Source organism: Aquarana catesbeiana, linkage group LG12 (assembly GCF_042186555.1).
Source record: "Aquarana catesbeiana isolate 2022-GZ linkage group LG12, ASM4218655v1, whole genome shotgun sequence".
Classification (NCBI taxonomy): Eukaryota; Metazoa; Chordata; class Amphibia; order Anura; family Ranidae; genus Aquarana; species Aquarana catesbeiana.
Genome location: NC_133335.1, coordinates 100,395,772 through 100,416,563, shown reverse-complemented (window position 1 = coordinate 100,416,563; position 20,792 = coordinate 100,395,772). Strand labels below are relative to the sequence as shown.

General features: G+C 46.6%; 1 protein-coding gene across 1 annotated transcript; it reads left to right on the top strand.

The window, feature by feature from the left end:
- Positions 1-243: 243 nt before the first annotated feature.
- EIF6 (eukaryotic translation initiation factor 6) lies at positions 244-20,319 on the top strand. Its single transcript, XM_073608228.1, has 6 exons — positions 244-499; positions 7,277-7,362; positions 13,570-13,745; positions 14,351-14,527; positions 16,449-16,630; positions 19,666-20,319. Exons 1-6 carry the CDS (start codon positions 393-395, stop codon positions 19,673-19,675), a joined length of 738 nt encoding a protein of 245 aa, XP_073464329.1. The 5' UTR covers positions 244-392; the 3' UTR covers positions 19,676-20,319.
- The last annotated feature ends 473 nt before the right edge of the window (positions 20,320-20,792 follow it).

The following is a 20,792-nucleotide window of genomic DNA, read 5'->3' as shown; positions in this document are numbered from 1 at the left end:
AATGAGTAAAGTGGGCGGGCCCGCAGAGTCACATGGCTGATACAATACAAACCACTCACAGGGGGAAAAAAAAATTCCCGGGCATAGATTTTAGAAAATAAATTATATTGCGCCAAAAAGATCGGTCAATTACAATAAACACAGCTTTATTAGCAACAACAACATACAATTATAAAAACGGCCACTTTGCAATCCCACAACAAACATGGCCGTCGCAGTTTCCCAGGCTTTCCTGACACCCGCTCCCTATTGGCTGCGCGCTTGACATCCCGGAAGTGGAGGCCTTGTGCTCTCAGGCCACGTGTTGGGGTGTAGCAGACAGCGGGGAGAAGTGAGGTGAAGGGAAGTTGCTCGGTGTGTGTTTTTAGAGATCGGTTCCTGCTCACATAGGCATGGCTGTCCGCGCTTCCTTCGAGAATAACAATGAGATCGGCTGCTTCGCCAAGCTAACAAACACCTACTGCCTGGTGGCCATAGGAGGTTCGGAGAACTTCTACAGGTGAGACCCCCCCACAGGTGACAGGCAGGTACAGGGAGACCCCCCCACAGGTGACAGGCAGGTACAGGGAGACCCCCCCACAGGTGACAGGCAGGTACAGGGAGACCCCCCCACAGGTGACAGGCAGGTACAGGGAGACCCCCCCACAGGTGACAGGCAGGTACAGGGAGACCCCCCCCACAGGTGACAGGCAGGTACAGGGAGACCCCCCCATAAGTGACAGGCAGGTACAGGGAGACCCTCCCCCCACGGGTGACAGGCAGGTACGGGGAGACCCCCCCCACAGGTGACAGGCAGGTACGGGGAGACCCCCCCCACACGGGTGACAGGCAGGTACGGGGAGACCCCCCCCCCCCCCCCCCCCCACACGGGTGACAGGCAGGTACGGGGAGACCCCCCCCCCCACACGGGTGACAGGCAGGTACGGGGAGACCCCCCCCCCCCCCACGGGTGACAGGCAGGTACGGGGAGGACCCCCCCCCCCACGGGTGACAGGCAGGTACGGGGAGACCCCCCCCCCCCACGGGTGACAGGCAGGTACGGGGAGACCCCCCCCCACGGATAACAGGCAGGTACGGGGAGACCCCCCCCCCACGGATAACAGGCAGGTACGGGGAGACCCCCCCCCACGTGTGACAGGCAGGTACGGGGAGCCCCCCTCACGTGTGACAGGCAGGTACAGGGAGACACCCCCCCCCCCACGGGTGACAGGCAGGTACAGGGAGACACCCCCCCCCCCACGGGTGACAGGCAGGTACAGGGAGACACCCCAAGCCCCCCCCCGTAGCTGTATGGGGCCAAGTCATCTGTTGTTAGGAAGCCTGGGTGACTGGCATCCTAGAACCACCAGCCCTGTGCAGGAAACTTGTGCTTTTATTTTGTTGACTTCCCTCATTGTCAAATTCTAAACTACCCACTTTACAAAAAAATGTATTTTGTGGCTGTGTCATTGATGGAAGGGGAATGTGCCATTATTTCCTGTTCAGTTGAAAAAAAAAAAGGGGGGGGGGGTCTCCCCACAGGTGACAGGCAGGTACAGGGAGACCCCCCCATAAGTGACAGGCAGGTACAGGGAGACCCCCCCCCCCCACGGGTGACAGGCAGGTACGGGGAGACCCCCCCACAGGTGACAGGCAGGTACGGGGAGACCCCCCCCACACGGGTGACAGGCAGGTACGGGGAGACCCCCCCCCCCCCCCACACGGGTGACAGGCAGGTACGGGGAGACCCCCCCCCCCACACGGGTGACAGGCAGGTACGGGGAGACCCCCCCCCCACACGTGACAGGCAGGTACGGGGAGACCCCCCCCCCCCACACGTGACAGGCAGGTACGGGGAGACCCCCCCCCCCCCCCACGGGTGACAGGCAGGTACGGGGAGACCCCCCCCACGGGTGACAGGCAGGTACGGGGAGACCCCCCCCCACGGATGACAGGCAGGTACAGGGAGACCCCCCCCCCAGGGATGACAGGCAGGTACGGGGAGACCCCCCCCCCAGGGATGACAGGCAGGTACGGGGAGACCCCCCCACGTGTGACAGGCAGGTACGGGGAGACCCCCCCACGTGTGACAGGCAGGTACAGGGAGACCCCCCCCCCCCACGGGTGACAGGCAGGTACGGGGAGACCCCCCCCCCCACGGGTGACAGGCAGGTACGGGGAGACCCCCCCCCACGGGTGACAAGCAGGTACGGGGAGACACCCCCCCCCCCCACGGGTGACAGGCAGGTACGGGGAGACCCCCCCCCCCCACGGGTGACAGGCAGGTACGGGGAGACCCCCCCCCCCCCACGGGTGACAGGCAGGTACGGGGAGACCCCCCCCCCCCACGGGTGACAGGCAGGTACGGGGAGGACCCCCCCCCCCCACACGTGACAGGCAGGTACGGGGAGGACCCCCCCCCCCCACACGTGACAGGCAGGTACGGGGAGACCCCCCCCACGGGTGACAGGCAGGTACGGGGAGACCCCCCCCCACGGATGACAGGCAGGTACAGGGAGACCCCCCCCCACGGATAACAGGCAGGTACGGGGAGACCCCCCCCCCCACGGATAACAGGCAGGTACGGGGAGACCCCCCCCCCACGTGTGACAGGCAGGTACGGGGAGCCCCCCTCACGTGTGACAGGCAGGTACAGGGAGACCCCCCCCCCCCACGGGTGACAGGCAGGTACAGGGAGACACCCCCCCCCCCACGGGTGACAGGCAGGTACAGGGAGACACCCCAAGCCCCCCCCCGTAGCTGTATGGGGCCAAGTCATCTGTTGTTAGGAAGCCTGGGTGACTGGCATCCTAGAACCACCAGCCCTGTGCAGGAAACTTGTGCTTTTATTTTGTTGACTTCCCTCATTGTCAAATTCTAAACTACCCACTTTACAAAAAAATGTATTTTGTGGCTGTGTCATTGATGGAAGGGGAATGTGCCATTATTTCCTGTTCAGTTGAAAAAAAAAAAGGGGGGGGGGGGGTCTCCCCAATACAGACAGGCAGCAAGAAAAACTTAACAGAGACCTGAACCCTTCCTGGCTCTGTTTAGAAGGAATGTCCCGCTCTCTGCAGCCGTGCATCGGGGTAATGTCTCATTGCCTGTGATTAGCACAGCGCCGACCTTTCTGGTGGGCCCTGCATGTGGGGTTTGCGAACACGCCGGAGCTCATCCTTAAAGCGGAGTTCCACCCAAAAATGGAACTTCTGCTTTAAGGCAAGGTGACCCCCTGACATGTCACATTTGGCATGTCATTTATTTTTTTGGAGGGGGGGGGGGGGGGGGAGCGGAAACCCTCTTTGTAGAGGGTTCTAGCTCCCACTTCCTCCTGGGGCTCTGTGGCACCAGAAGGAAGATCACCCCCCCTCCCTCCCTCTCAGCAATCATCCTGGACATGTCACAGGTCCCAGATGAATGCCGGCCACAGCCGGGTGCCCACAGTAGTGATGCTGGTGCCACGGAGAGGAGGGGGAGAGGAGCGGGGCTTCCTTCCCCCCACATCACTGGACCCTGGGACAGGAAAATGTCTGATTATTAAAAGTCAGCAGCTGCACTATTTGTAGCTGCTGACTTTAAAATTGTTTTTTTTTTAAGTCGGAACTCCGCTTTAATTGAGACTGATGCAGGGAGCATAGCCCTCCACTGAATGTGAGAACACTGAGGGAGCAGAGGATCAGGTAAGTAAGACTTCTCTGACCATCCCCTAGACAGAAAAGAGCGTTTTGCCTTTCCAGTGTGGGAACTGCCTCACTGCAATAAAGGGAGTTTTCATTTTTCCGGAGTGCCCCTTTAACCACTTCAGCCTCAGAAGAATTTACACCCTTCCTGACCAGAGCACTTTTTGCGATTCAGCACTGCGTCACTTTAACTGACAGATGCGCGGTCGTGCGACATTGTACCCAAACAAAATTGACGTCCTTTTTTTCCCACAAATAGAGCTTTCTTTTGGTGGTATTTGATCGCCTCTGCGATTTTTATATTTTGCTCTATAAATAAAAAAGAGCGTCAATTTTGAAAAAAATGCATTATTTTTTACTTTTTGCTATAATAAATATCCCCCAAAAATATATAAAAAAATTATTTTTTTCCCCTCAATTTAGGCCAATATGTATTCTTCTACATATTCTTGGTAAAAAATAATCGCAAAAAGCGTATATTGATTGGTTTGCGCAAAAGTTATAGCGTCTACAAAATAGGGGATAGATTTTATAGCATTTTTATTTATTTTTTTTTTACTAGTAATGGCGGCGATTTGCGATTTTTATCGCGACTGCGACATTAGAGCAGACACAACGGACAATTTTGACACATTTTTGGAACCATTGGCATTAATACAGCGATCAGTGCGATTAAAAATGCATTGATTACTGTAAAAATGTCACTGGCAGTGAAGGGGTTAACTGTGTTCCCTGGGAGGTGATTCTAACTGAAGGGGGAGGGACTAACTAGAGGAAGTGACAGATCGTGGTTCCTAGCTAATAGGAATACACGATCTGTCACTCCTGTCAGAACAGGGAAGTGTGTGTTCACACACACTCGTCCCTGTTCTGTCTCTTCTCTTCATGATCGATCGTGACCGTCAGCCATGAGCACTGGCACCCCCGCCGTGTAGCGGGCACGCACGCGCGCCTGCTATCTGGACCCCGCGAACCAACGTACAGTTATGTGGTTTAGCGCAGGGGAGCCAACCTGCTACAGTAAAACTGCGGCGGCTGGTCCGGAAGCGGTTAAAGTATGATGTTTTAATGCACACATCTGGGGAGTTCTCATTCACTAAAGTCTGCCATTACCTATTTTCATGTCCACATTGAAACATAAAATATTTACTTGGTCAGTTTTTTTTCTTCTAGTTTTCCCTCTTCTTTCTCCTCCCAGCTTTTTAAAAGGTGACACTGTATAGGCAGGGCCATGGGCTGTGAGTTCTGTGGTTGCCATACTTCCACTTCCCATTTCCACTATTTATGTTGCAGGCTAAAAACATAAAATTACATTTTCTTTGTAGTTGCCATCCCTGCCCACTGAGCAATGTCAGGGAAATGGCTAAACAAAGTAGAAATATGTCAACTCTTTTACATCCAAACTGGTTGCTATTTCTATTTGGACAGCAGTCCAAACATGACAGCACAGCCAGGTTGTGCACACCTAGGACCCCTTACAGTGTTGCCCTCCCTCTCTTTCTCCTGGTCTGGGTGCTGCTGTGTAGGGAGCAGATATTAAGGGATGTTTGGCTGCATGTCAGACTTTTTCATACCTGCTCAAAGCTGGGCATTGAACTGGTGTGACCCATTTCTTGGTACGTTTACCTGGGATACTTTGCCAATAGCAGAATCAGTCATTTTTAATGGCATGTTATGACAAGTGGAAGTTGCATGCCCAGATGTGGCTGAAATACAATTCGTGAGGGAGTGGTTACAGAGTGACTCTTTGCTGGTTCCAGGAGTGATGGAGCCGTTCCATAGAAGCTGCATGCTAGGCTACCTTTCACTGGGGAAGTTTTACTTAAGACTGTTTGATGTGGTCCCTAAATATACACCACAACATATATCACCACACCATTCATTTCTACAAAACTTTTCCCATAAGATTATATGTGCATATATTGTATTTTTACATTCAGTCTTTCTTATTAGGTCTCATGCACACTGGACATTTTTACAGCAGCTGTTTTTGGCTTCAGACATTTTTTCTGCAGTCAATAAACTCCCCATCATGTTATCCTGTGTCCATGCGCACACAGGCTGTTATCAGAAGTTTTTTTGGCAGGGGCGTTTTCTGGCTGGAACACCCCCCCCCCCCCCCCCCCCAGAACTAGTGTTGAGAGGAGTTTTTCAGCTGTAGAAACACTCTACCTCTAAAAACAGCTTAGAATCGCCAAAAAACGTGGCTATTCGCCATTTATCAGTGTTTTTTAACCATAAGCTTTTATGGGAGTTTAGTTTTGCTAAAAAAAAAAAAGCTGGAAGACTCATTCTTCTTCAGCTAACGTTGCTGGCTTTTTTTTATAATGTCCAGCGTGCATGAGGCCTTAAACAAAGTAGAAATGAAACATACCAATGAATTGGTACAAAGGAAAAAACAAAGACATGGCAATATCTCAGGATCATCCAATCCAGGGAAAGTATATATAATGAAACCACCACAAAATAACATTCAATCTTGAGCATAGCCTCATAAGATAGCTATCACCTGCCATGATGATTCCTGTAAATAGGAAAAGAAAGAAGAGACTAGAAAAGAGAACGGATATAACAAGAAGGGAAACCTGTGATTGACCTGCGATCAATAAACGTCACATAAAAAGGGTACCAATTAACTGGATAAGACATGCAGATATTGACCCAGGGTTCCCAGACTCTGTCTTGTCAGCACTTTGCAGTTGGCCTCAATTAAAGCGGGAGTCCCGCGTAAATTTTTATTTTTTTTAGATGTCAGCAGCTGCAAATACTGCAGTTGCTGACTTTTAAAATAAGGACACTCACCTGTCCCAGGGTCCAGCGATGTCGGCACCCGAGACCAAACCGTCCCTTGATCCTCGGGTGCTGCTGCCGCCGCCATTCTCAGTAAGGGAATCAGGAAGTGAAGCTTTGCGGCTTCACTTCCCGGTTCCCTACTGCGCATGCGCGAGACACGCTGCACGTTCCTAATGGTCCCCGTGAGACAGTGGGGGAGTGCGGGAGGGGGGCGTGACTCCCGCGGGAGTCTATTCCCGGAAGTGGGTGCAGATACCTGTATTATACAGGTATCTGCACCCCCCTCCCCCCTGAAAGGTGCCAATTGTGACACCGGAGGGGGGGAGGAATCCGATGAGCGAAAGTTCCACTTTTGGGTGGAACCCCGCTTTAAGATAACACTTAAAATTTCCTTAGAGGAACGCTGTTAACAGACATGCCATTGGCCTAGTTTTTTTTATTAGTGGTAGAGAGATCTTTGTCCCAATCTGTCGTATAGGAGATGTTGTATTGCATCTTATAGCGCATAATGTAGTTGTAGCTGGGAAAGCATTAAGGGTAATTGGGAACTTCCTAAAAGAGGAGAGGGCTATGACATGCAAGGAGGAATGGGACTGTGCTAAGGAATTGACTCCCCTCAGAGTCACCACGTTTTCTAGCAAGTCCAAAAGCATGTTGCGAGTAAACAAAAATGATTTTATGAATGAGGAAATCACTGCAGGCATTGCAAATACTTTATTTTTCTGTGTTGCGTCAATGTTGTTGCGTCAATGTTGTTAATAAAATGGGTGAAAAAAAGAGTACACCCAGCTTTATTCTAACTTTTCTCTTTTCTTCCATTGCAGTGTTTTTGAAGGGGAGCTTTCAGAGACAATACCTGTTGTCCATGCATCAATAGCCGGGTGTAGAATTATCGGAAGGATGTGTGTAGGTGCGTATTGCCCCTGTATATTCTGGTTTGAGTTGGGGGGGTCATTTCCTCTGTGTCTTCTGTCCCAATTTCATAACATTTGCTACAAGGTAGGTGTTGCAATAACTTCGTAATGTGCCTAGATGTCATGCGTTAACTTTTTAAATGACCCCTTTTATTTGGAGGGGCACTAATGCATGCCAGGTTGGTAAGTACAGTCACAGCTAAGATTGGGATGGAATCAGTGCCTGAACCTGCCCCTGTTCTACTCAACAAATGTTTGGAAGTTATTTAATTACTTTTTCTCTGTAAATTTTTAGCACAGGTTTCCGTAGCACTTCTGTTGACACTAACTATTAACATTTTTTTTCATTTTTTTTCCTCCCATTTGCCTGATATGTAGTAGATGTGATTTGATCTATAACGCTGGCCAATGCCTTTTAGACTTTCAGGAACAAGGTTTTCATGTACAAAACTTGCATCGTAATGTATCGGCAAAATCAAAAATGGTTCTGGTAGCAAAAGGGTTGCAGCTCTCCCCATACTATGTCTTATATCAAATCTGCTAGCACACGCGCATTGGAAAATGTCCTTTTTGTTCTTCTATAGTCGTGTATATAGCTTTTGCACTTACCTGCAACCTCATAGCTTCTCTCCAGCATTCCTGGATGAAGGCCTCTTTCCTGCCAATGTAATTACTTGAAATGACATGTTCCATGATCCTTTGGGACAAAAGTAGTTTCAGGGTGGTTTTGGGCATAGTTATGGGTAACGGGGCAGTACTAGCAGGGCTAGGGAGAAAGGAGCTTGGGAGGTAGATGTGACTGGGTGGGGTAGTATGCTAATTAGATTGTAAGCTTGCAGGAGCCGGGACCACCGATGGGAGTAAAAACAGCTTCAGTCAGGAAATGGCTGTACCAGCACTTATTGTTGCATGGGCTGGAAATAGGGAATTCCACAGAGGGAAAAATCAAGAGTTACTTTTTATCTGTGGACAGGCTGGATTTTTTGGGGTTGGGGAATGGGCAGACTTCAGGAGGCAATTACCAAAGCATTTATAATTATCTACTAAGTTCTAAGGTCAGGTGTCTAAACCCAAGGACAAACATGGTATATACAGGCATACCCCACTTACCCCACAGTAGTGTGCCACCACATCTAAGGACTGGTAAGCTAAGCTGCAGCCTATCCTTTTTGTCTTTTTTTTTTTTTTTTTTTTTTTTTGCCACTTCAGTTAACTTAATCCAGAGACCGCTTTCAGATTAATACTCATATATGTCTCTAACCCAGTTACATCATTGTGGCCTTTCAGAGTTTCTTTTTTGCTTTTTGTATTCCATGCTTGAATAGTTATAGTAGTGCCAAAATATAACACGTAAAACACATTACTGATACATCAAGGCCAACTGGCCACATATCCTCTTATTATTATTATTATTATTATTATGCGTGACTGTATAATATTACTTTTCCGTCTTAATATACCCCCCCCCCCCACCCCCCAGTAACCCTCCATTATTGAACCCGTATAGTTCCAAGGCACACCCAAAATCTAGCTTCAGTTCTGTACGTTGTTCTCACTTGGCTTCAAAACTCTAAGCTGCACCCAACTTGGCATCTCTCCCTTAGTAAGAGGGCGAATGCTCTCGGCACTGAAGTAGCACTGGCAGAGGACATGGCATTGCTTGGACCCACAGGTTCCATAGTCTCACAAACTTATTGTAATTGCCTAATCTAGTATAGAATGTCCGTTCATTCCACACTGTAGAGTTGACAGTTCCAACCCAAACTTCCGGGGTCGGAGGTGTTCTTGATTGCCAAGACTGTGCTATTAGTTTTCTAGCTTGAAACAGGCATCTTGCTACCGCCACAGCTATACTCCTGTCGCTCAACCCAATATTAACATGTCCCAATACACAGGTCTTAGGATCCAGCTCTAAGTTAGTTCTAAATGTGGTGTTTATTTTCTTTAAAATCTCGGACCAATACTTAACTAGTTTTGGGCACCTCCAGACCATATGGATTAAATCGCCTGTTCCTCTGCATCTAGGGCACTCATCGTTGGTTCTACGACCAAACATAAACGGCTTTTTTGGCATGTAATAAGTTCTATGCAACATCAGGTGGGAGGCTTTTTTGTGAGGGAGAGACCGACACCTCTGATCCAAGCTCCAGGATCCTTTTCCACTGCTCGTTCGTTATCTCCCCCACATCAGCCGCCCATCTGTCCCTACCCCCCAAGAAGGCCTACCTGCGTGTTTGTTCTCTTTGTTAGTTGGGTATATGTCTCTGTGATTAGGCCCTTGGTGGTCTCTGATTTAATTATTGTTTGTAATAGTGGGATCCTACACCATGTGGGGGGTTGTCTACTAAACTGCTTGCTCAGGGCGTGCCTAATCTGTAGGTAACCATAAAATACTTGACTTGGTATCCCATACTCGTGCCTCAATTCCTCGAAAGGTTTCAGGGTATCCCCCTCGTATAATTGTATCAGCCGGCTTATCCCACAACTTTCCCCTGTCTTATTCCTGTCAACAGATAGTAATTCATGCAAGTGCTTATTGTTCCAAATTGGCGAATATTCTGAAGTTCCTTTGTACCCCATTATTCTCTTAGCTGTCTGCCAAACCCTAGTGATCAATTTAAATGTCGGGATCTTTTCTTGCAATGAATCTGCCTCCAATGCTTCCACTAACGAACTATGTAGGTTCCCCTGTAGAATAATTTTGACACTCTTACTTCCCCCTCCCTCAGTAGCGCATCCCCCTAGTTGTTGTAACTGGGCTGCTAGGAAGTAGCTGAACGGATGGGGGACCCCCAGTCCCCCCTCCGTGGCGGGGCACTGCAGTTTTTGTAGTCCAATCCTGGCCTGCCCTTTTTTCCATATTAACTCCCTGAAGAAGGACTGGATTTTTTGAAACCACTTCTCCCCAATCCAGATTGGGGAGTTGTGGAGCAAATATAACAGCTGCGGCATCCATACCATTTTAATCAAATTAGCTCGACCCGCCACAGACAAAGGGAGTCTACTCCAGATATCGCATTTTCTCTTAAATTTTAAAAAGAGGGACCAAGTTGCCCTCAATAAACGCACCGGGGTCCTTGAACAGCACAACACGATATACTTCATCTTCCCCGTTACTTTCAGTTGGGGCAGACACCTCGAGATAGGATTGGCCAATGAGTCGACCGGCAGGAGCGACGATTTCTCCCAATTGATAGCTAATCCCGAGAACTTACCAAAGTCCTCAACCAGATGCATCACTTTCTCCAATCAGGAGGTCGTGTCCCCCAGGAAAAATAGAAAGTCGTCCGCGAAGAGCGCTATTCTCTCTTCCACCCACTTTCTATGAAATCCCTGCAGTTCGGATGATGATCTCACCGCTCCTGCCAATGGCTCCATGGCCAGAACAAACAGCAGAGGAGACAAGGGGCAACCCTGTCTTGCCATCTTTCGAGGGGTAAACTTTCAGAATATTTGTTATTTATCCTGAGCCTTGCCCTTGGATGGTTTTATAGGATTTTAATCCAGCTAAGATAGTATGGCTCTAGATCCTGCATTTTCTGTTGGTACCTGAAGATTCAGATATGCCCTTCTAATATTAGTACTGGTAGACCGACCGGGGATAAACCCAGATTGGTCCGGGTGCACAAGTTTCGCAATACATTTATTTCATCTAGATGCCAACACCCTTGCGACAATCTTGGCATCTGAGCACAGCAGTGATATCGGTCTATACGAAGAGACTTCCAGTTGATCTTTCCCCTCCTTTGGTATCACTACTATATCGGCCTCCGACATTGATGGGGGTAACCTTCCATCCTTGGTCGTCTGCTCCAGCACTTTTAGGAGCTCCGGGAGCAGGACCTCCCCATACTTCCTATAGATCTCCAATGGTAGCCCGTCCGGGCCCGGAGATTTCTGGCCTGACAACTCCGCAACTGCTTTTTGTAGCACCTCCAAGGCCAGAGGGGACTCCATCTCACTCCTGTCCCTCTCCGAGAGTACGGGCAGGTCTACCCCTTCTAAGAACCCGTCCATATCGCGCCGGTCCAAACCCCGACGCGACCTGTACAGGTCTCTATAAAATGTAGAGAAAGTCTCTAGAACCTCAGCGGGGTCAGAAGTAATCTTTCCAGCCGGTGTCTTAATTGAGGAGCTGGCCGATGGGGATAGATTGGACTTAGTTAAAAGTGCGAGCATCCGGCCTACTTTCTCCCCTTCACCAAGGTAGTTTTGTTTCTGGAAAAGTCTCTTGTTCTCTGCTCTTCTATTGATTACTTCTTTGTACTCTTGTTGTTTGTTAAGCCAAATTTCCTGTTTTTCAGGGGTTGGGTCCACCACGTATTGTGCTTCCGATTCCATGGCTTCCCTACTAGGCCTCGCCTCCCATTCCCTTGACGTTTTCTTTATTATAGCAACCTGCTGATATAGTAGTCCCCTGAGGTATGCTTTTAGGGTATCCCACACTACCCCTACTGGTGCTGTACCTGAGTTAAATGTTACAAACTGTTTTAATTTACAGACTACTTCGGCTGGGCTGCTTATCAAATCCAACCATAGTGGCTTTATTGTCCACCTTTTCTGGCTAGGTCTAATATTTAAATTTAGGGTCAAGGGTGAGTGGTCCAATATTCCCCTCGGCCTATAATCTATATTTCCTATTAATCGCAAGGCTTCACTGTTACCCACTGCCATGTCTATACGCGAAAGGATAGAATATGACCCTGAGTAACAGGAATACTGCCGAGTGTTTGGATTGTGAGATCTCCACAGGTCGCACCATCCGATCTCTTCAAGGAATTGGCCTAGGCGCCCCTCTGATACCCTTTCCGCAGGTCACGGGCGTAAACCGATCCATGTTGTTGTCTAGAGCTGCGTTAAAGTCCCCCACCGCTATTATCGGAGTATCTACCTCACTATCCACAAACTCCAACAGGTCCAACATGATCTCTGTTTTAAACGGAGGGGGGATGTAAACATTTGCTATCACCTAGGGTTTATTTTCCACAACGCAGCTCAAGAAGACATAACGTCCCAGCGTGTCTATCCTGGCTTTCCTGCAGGAAAATTATACCTCTCCTCACTAGTATGCTCACACCTCTTGAATAAGAGGTATGAACTGAGTGATACTGTTCTTGAAATTTATGACTCCGAACATACAGTTTGGTTTCATTAGTAAGGTGAGTTTCCTGCAGGCAAGCCAGTTCAACACCATAAGCTTCCATCACCGAAAACACTGCTGCCTTTTTAGCAGGGTCACCCATGCCCCTAATATTCCAAGAACCTATTTTTAGCGTCTTAAAAGGCATCTAGGGAAGATACCGTATTTATCGGCGTATAACACGCACCCCAAGTTTAGGAGGGAATTTTAAGGAAAAAAACTTTTAGGAGGGAAGTACGAGAAAAAAAAACTTACATTTAAATGCCCATCAATGCAGTGTTATCGGTGTCCAGTGCAGCCTTGTCCCCAGTGCAGCTATGTCCCCAGTGCAGCCATGTCCCCAGTGGTCAGTGCAGCCTTGTCCCCAACATACACCGCCGCCGATATACACAAGTTACACTGTGTATTTTTAAATATGGCGCCGCGGAGTTCGGAGGGACTCGGGGGCGCTCATTCAGCTGAACGAGCGCCGCCGAGAACACAGTGACTGGGCGGAGCCGAGATACACATAGCCGAGGGTTCTCGGCTCTTCTCGGCGCCGTTCACAGTCCCGCCCAGTCCCGCCATTGGACCTCTGTTATGTCCATCATAGGGACTGGGCGTGACTGTGAACGGCGCCGAGAAGAGCCGAGAACCCTCGGCTATGTGTATCTCGGCTCCGCCCAGTCACTGTGTTCTCGGCGGCGCTCGTTCAGGTGAACGAGCGCCGCCGAGTCTCTCCGAACTCCGCGGCGCCATATTTAAAAATACACGTTATGTGAATGTCGGCGGCGATCGCTCCGATAGTTCACAAAATAGCGGGGATCGACGTATAACACGCACCCACGATTTTCCCCTGATTTTAAGGGGAAAAAAGTGCGTGTTATACGCCGATAAATACGGTAAATAAAAGAAAAAATAAGAGTAATAAGCCTATCCTTTTTGTGGTGGGGGTTGGCTGTTTAGGAATGCATTGGGATGCTCAGTAAATTTTACCCTATAGGTGTATCAGAAATGTGTTGTAATTTTGAAATGTTAATGGTTTTTGTCTTACCTTGTCATCTTGCTTTTCTTGTGTTTTTAGGAAATCGTAATGGCCTTCTAGTTCCAAGCAACACAACAGACCAGGAGCTCCAAAATATAAGAAACTGTTTGCCAGACTCAGTTCGTATCCAGCGAGTGGAGGAGCGTCTATCCGCCTTAGGGAATGTGATATCCTGTAATGACTATGTAGCTCTGGTTCACCCTGACCTTGACAGGGTATGTTTTCTGTTTTCTCACTGTTGGGGGAATTAAATAAACTCTGTGCCATTATAATGGGGCAAGAAGCTGTCAGGAGTGGCATATGCTGTATTAAGTGGATACTTTCAGCTCCACCTGCAACACTCATGCCAGTTTGTTTCAGAGTAAAATAGAAGCTGGTGCAAGTCTGCTCCTAATTAAAAGGACAGAAGCAGTTTTCAGAGGTGATCAAATACCAGCAAAAGAAAAATATATTTGTGTAAAAAAAAAAAAAAAATAAATAAAATAAAAGTATGCATTTCATTTGGGTACAGTGTTGCATGACCACACAATATTTGCCAGTTAAAGTAGCACAGTGTTAAATAGCAAAAAATGGCCTGGTCATGAAGGGGGTAAAACCTTCCAGAGCTGAAGAGGTAAAACTTTAAAAATAAAAGCTAGAATATGGAGCAATTGGCACGGCAACCAATCAGCTTCTGTCTGCTCCAGTTTTGATAAATTCCCCTCATTGTACTTGCCAACATTATTCCTGTTTTGCATGTCTGGATCGATACTATGAGCTCTGTTTTATCAATGAATCCATTTGGTGTGGGCAGGAGATGATGTGTCATTTTATGTTTCAGGAGACGGAGGAGATTTTGGCAGATGTGCTGAAAGTAGAGGTATTTAGACAGACTGTTGCTGATCAAGTGCTGGTTGGAAGTTACTGTGCTTTCAGCAATCAAGGCGGTTTGGTGCATCCTAAAACATCAATAGAACACCAAGATGAGCTATCTGCTCTTCTCCAGGTCCCCCTTGTGGTGAGTTACAGAATTTAAAAATCTATACTAATGTATGGCTCAGCTCTGTCTTTCAGGATAACATTTAGCCCTCTTTCACACTTGTATGACCTGACTTGAAGCAATGCATGTGTAATCCTGAGGTCTATGGACCTCAAGTCGCATCAGTCGGACCAAAGTGGTGCAGGGACTACTTTGAAGTAGCACAGATATGAATGGCGCTCATTGGAAATCATGGGGTACGACTTGTCATGCAACTTTGCAGTCCTAAGTCGCACAAATGTGAGAAGGGTCTTAGAGAGATAACTTCACCTACCCTGAAGCAGGAAACCTAAATCTGACACATAAGAGCTTTACCACAACAGTATATCCTCAGTGTGTGTGCCCCCCCCCATTTGGTTTTCTGCAAGATAATCAAACATCTGTCCTATACAGCATTAAAAAGGATTCTACTTATTTCATTGCTGGAGCATTCTGCCTTCCATGGAGAACTTGGCTGAGCAGAGCATTCTCTCCCAGTGATAACACTCCCCAGCAGTCTTGATCACATTGATGAACTCCATAAAAATATACAGCATTAAAAAGGATTCTTCTACTTATTTCATTGCTGGAGCATTATGCCTTCCATGGAGAACTTGGCTGAGCAGAGCATTCTCTCCCAGTGATAACACTCCCCAGCAGTCTTGATTACATTGATGAACTCCATAAATGTGATTGGTGAGATTTTGCACTCCAGCACACGTAGCTCACTCCCTGGTATTCTTGTCACCCCAGCACACGCAGGACATTACCAGTGAGCATCGATGAGGTTTGGGTGTGTTCAGATCCTAATCCAAACCCACGTGAGCGAACCCGTTGGAAAGCTTGACACTGTACTGGACCAATCATCTATGGCTGAGGCATTTCCTTCCCCCACAGCTGTAAGCATATGTATGTTTGTAGGATGATTAATGCCTCGGCTACTTACAATTGGCCTGGTACAGTGACAGCTTACAGACTCACATAGTTTTCAGACTAGGACCCCTGCCAGTGAATTATCTGCATCCCAGCACACATACAGTAGGTAATTCCCAGTATCCATATTACTAGTGGGATCTGCAGCCCATTACACACACGGCTCACTTACCAGTATTTGGTACCATGCCTGTTGCATGTGACATCCATAACCCAGCTTCTCCATGTCACCAGTGAGGTGTGCCCTCTAGAGCTTACTTACCTCTATTCACTTTAGCAGTGTATGTGTTACCCACTTGTTGACTAATCTTCAGTGTATGTGCTTTAACCCACAGTATAAGTGCAGTGCATCTACACAGAGCAACATGCAACTCTTCAAACCCTCTGCATCAGGGACCCTCTTTACTACTGTAGCAGCACCTTTAGCAGACCTAATAAAAGGAAAGAATTCCACAATGACTAAGTTAGGAACAAATCTTCTATGCCCAGGAAGGGTCTGACCTATTGATTTTGTGTCTGAGGCTAGTCCCCAGTTGCCTCTGTCTTGCGAATTTGAAGTTTTACTATCTCGCCTTGTGACGTTACCCAAGACAGTACTCATCTTCTTGGTCATTCTGACGCAGCTGGAGAGTCCCGGGAACACACGCTGAGGTAGCATAGCATGTCCCTTCTACAATAAAAAGCTTCTCCCGCAGGTTTTTTTTCTTAGTTTATTTCCACTGGATTGATTTCCAAACACAAAACTGCATTTAAAGATGTCACTTTTTTTAAAATCGTTTAAGAGTTCAGCTTTAATTTATTCTAGTGTGATTTACCCCCCTGCCCTCCCCCCCTACTCCCCCGCCAAGTGCTACTTTTTATGAACATTTTCGAACTGATGTGTGTGACTAGAAAGTTGGTTTGGTACTTGTTACTGTCTTTAGTTGAAAATGCTGTTTTCTATTTTTTATGCATGTAAATACTAAAACGAGTCTTGTCTCCTTGGCAGGCTGGAACAGTGAATCGAGGTAGTGAAGTCATTGCAGCAGGAATGGTTGTCAATGACTGGTGTGCTTTCTGTGGCCTGGACACAACAAGTACAGAGCTTTCAGTAATAGAAAGTGTATTCAAATTAAGTGATGCCCAGTCAAGCACTATTACCACCAGTATGAGAGAATCCCTCATTGACAGGTATGCTCATTGTTTTTTGTGCAGTCTACAAATGATTCCATGTCTCATGTTACTGCAAGAGTTAAACTTGTAATGGGGATAAAATGCCTCCTCCACAGCAGCTTTTGCCCCTTTTTTCCTGGTAGCTAAGTAATTATTTTAAAGCACAACTTCAGCCAGAACTTTTTGAAACAACAATGAGATTTTATTGCGGTTTATGTTAAGGGACAGGGAAAACCACACATTATTTTACAGTGTCTGTTGAAGAGATGTCACTTCTTGTATGGTCACCAGGACAGGAACTTTGGTGAAATTTCTCTGACTGAAACACGGACGGCAACAGAAACCTGGTAGAGGTTATAATTCCTCCCAATCTAATGTAAGAAAAACCTTTTGGGGTTCCAACCACACCACTTGCCAGTCTAGGGATGGGAAAGATAAAGGCAGGCTATCCATCAGATGGATGCAGTGTAGTTTCCCATCCTGAATCAGGTGCATGGGCTAGGGTGTAAAATGAAGGCCATGGCAAATTGCAATAATTTCTTGCAAGAAACAGGATCTCTAAAAGGTGGCGAGAACATACCTGCTTGCAGAGTTTTTGCTGGCCTGATGAGCGAGGAGTTCTTCCCTTTTGATGATGAAAACACTGCAGAATGTTACTCTCCATCCATGGATAGATGTTTTCCTCATTCACCCAATGAGGTAATGACACTATGGAAGAGGGTGAGTTTTCTCCTGTTGCTGCCAAATTTTCACTAGCAACAGGATTACATGTGTGACATGGACCTAAAGATGAACTCCATGGCCCAAAGAAGTGCATTCAAAATATATGGGTCACAACTGCCAGCAGCAATCATAATGCAGACGGGTGGGATGTGTAAAGACCTAAGAATACCACTCTGCAGAATCTAAAAGGAAGGGAACAAACTGCATTAATGTTAAAATGCCCTCTAGTGGCTGAAAGATAAAAACACAGTACTGGAATGAAGCATTTCAATTGTCTCCTATTGTATAGTTATGTATTAATTTGCACTGATGACTGTAAATTTATTACAATTAGTGTTTTTAGGAGTTACTTTTTTCTGTTTTAAATAGAGTAGGGAAGTTCCTATCCAGTAAATTCCACTGGAAGTGAGAGGGAATATTTTTCCTATATAAGGGAAATGCCCTTAAACTGTTGTCAAGCAGACTAGTGTCGTCATTGTACGATTTCTGTCCTATTCCTGTTTTGGTGGCAATTCAGAATTTTGGACTTGCCCTCATTTTTGTCCCCAGTAACATTGGTGAGAATCTCCTTTTAAAAGGATAGTTCGCTTTTACAAAAACCTGCCTGTGCAGGTATGGCATTTTTGTAGATTAAAACAAATTGTGTAGCTCTGACTAAAGATGAATAATTCCCTTTCTATAGCTGTAGGCCATTTATATACCTTATGAAGCCTGACTGGAATACTCCCAGGATGTTGCTAAGTGAGGCCTAGTCATTTCTGCTCACCTCCACCCTCACAGGAATGAGCTCTTTCTCTAATTCAAACCCCCTCACATCTCTCCCCTCATGCAGTAGCCCTGTGGTTAGCATTTGAGAGCTCTCGTGATGGAGGTAAGCAGTGATGACTAGGTCTCACTTAGCAATGTCCTGGGAGTATTCTTGTCAGGCTTCATAAGGTACGTGAATGACCTACAGCAAGGCCTTTATTTAGAGCTGCAACAGATGCCCCTTATCTGCATAGGCAGCTTTGTGGCAAAGGTGAACTATCCCTTAAACTGGGACACTAATAAAAGCCTTGTGGTTCTAAACACTATTCAAATTAAGTTCTGCCTTTAGTTATAACTTTACCAAGTTTGATACAAGAAGTTCCCTCACACTCTTTCCTCTTCCAGTTGGCAGAAGCAAGTTTAAGTCCCCATGCACACTGGGCATTTGGTTCTGGCCTTTATGTGTGAGGAGAAAGGCACAGGTGTTGACAGCCTGGAAATCTGAGAGGCTCTGGTGTTTTCAGCATTTAATGCAGATAATTGCACATGTGCAATAGCGGTGGCTGTGCTGCCCATTGCGGGTTGTCATCCTGGCTGCTCAAGGTCTGGTCCTCCTCTCCTTGCAGAGCGGCGATCTCCCTGTGTCAGGGAACTGAATTGCCCGGCTGCAGTTTGGGGGGGGGGAGAGCAGCCCATTTGCCTTTTATCATTTTAATCAGTATTGCTGGAAATATTTTTTTGGCTAAAACAGCTAGAGGAGGCACCCAGTAAATCCGTTTGAGGCCGAGATGGCCTATAGAATTGCACTGAAAAAAAAGTAGAAGGTAACCACACCTACCAAACTGGAAGTAATGCATGTTATCAGTGATGAGGTGTGGCTACCCAAATGCATAACACCGCTGCTTTAATGCTCCCCAGCTGCAGCTAGTACTGTATTTGCACCACTTCCTCCTTCCACCTAGTATGTCTTGTGATGTATGAACAGATGACAGAAACCACAGTGAGTGGTGGTATAACACACCAAGAAGGGTGGAATAAGTGCAGTGGCTGGGGGGGAGCACTGAAATAGCTGCAATTTCAGCACACAGGCTTAGAGAAGGGTAGGTATTTTAGTGCCTCCTCTTTTACAGGGCTGAAACATGAAAACATTTACAATAAGATCCTTTTCACAATGGGGTTTTTTCAGGCGCTTTTGAGCTAAATATAGCGGCTGTAAAATGCCTCCCCTGCAGCCCCAGTGTGAGAGCCTGAATACTTTCACACTGGAGCGGTGTGCTTGCAGGATGTTAGAAAAAGTCCTGCAAGCCGTATCTTTCAGGTGGTGCGGGAGCAGTGAATACACCACCTCTTCCATAGGAATCACTGGGGCACCGCTTTGCGAGTGCTATTAACCATTTATTCGGCCACCAGCAGGGGTTAAAAGTGCCCCTCTAGTGGCCGAAAAGCGCCGCTAACGCCCCCCCCCCCGCCCCAGTGTGACAGTACACTAAAGGTATTCTTACATGGATACAAGGAAGATTTGCAGACTGTATTTTAATTTTGTCTTTTGAGCTCACTTTTTTTTTTTTCTTTTTGGTTTTCAGCTTAACATAAAAGGTTCCATTTACAATGATCATGACTGGTGAAATTCATCATCTCCCTGTACTCAACCTAAACTGAACTGCTACAAGATGTCACCACAGCTGTATTGAAATATTAATTCTGAGCTGAAATATACAAATACTTATACCATCCTTTGCTGCACTCAAGAAGGAAGCATATGTGTAGATGCACTGATAATATAATCAATGTATTGCAGATTGAGCTAGGTTTCACATTGCTTTCAAGCATGACCTGTCTACTAAAAAAAAGTTTTTATCTGCTTGTAATTACACTTTAATATGTAAAATAAATGAAAATCATTGTATTTTTACATCCACTTAGTATATGTAATGGATTCTGTTTTGATAAAATGCCCTTTCACAGCAGGAACTTGGGCTGAGTGTACAAAGGGCTCTATTGCAGTGTACATTATTGTTGGCATCACATTAAAGGAAGTAACTGCACATTAGTTGGGTGAACCAGTCTTCCTCTCCTCTGGCAGTCATACCGATCCAAAGGCTTCTTTACTTTAGTCACTGACATATAAGCAGTGTAGCTCCTGTGAGTTCTCTAAATGCTTGGTCTGGGTCAGATTTTCATTAATTAAACCAGGTCCTCTAGTATTGAGTCTCAATAAAAAAAAATCTGATAACTTCTGCATGATTGTTTTCTTTTTTTTTTGCACTGTATACCCACTTGGAACTTAAAATGAGAAGAACTTATAGTTTTGTAATACAAGATTATAGAGAAAAGACACACAGTATTTTTTTTTTTTTTTTTATTGTTTCATAGAACAGGCATACAGTGTATTTTCATCATTTTATTTTTTACATAAAAATGGTCCATGGATCAGTAAAATAAATGAAAGCATATGGGGAAGAAAAAAAAAATGCAATTATGTGGATGAATGCTGTGATTGGTTTTAAACTTTACACTTCCATCGAAGTGGTCATAAACCATTTATAAAGGTACACTCTAAGGCCAACATCTGTTTAGGGTAGAGCTTAAAGCAGGGATATGCAATTAGCGGACCTCCAGCTGTTACAGAACTACAAGTCCCATGACGCATAGCAAGACTGACAGCCACAAGCATGACACGCAGAGGCATGATGGGACTTGTAGTTTTGCA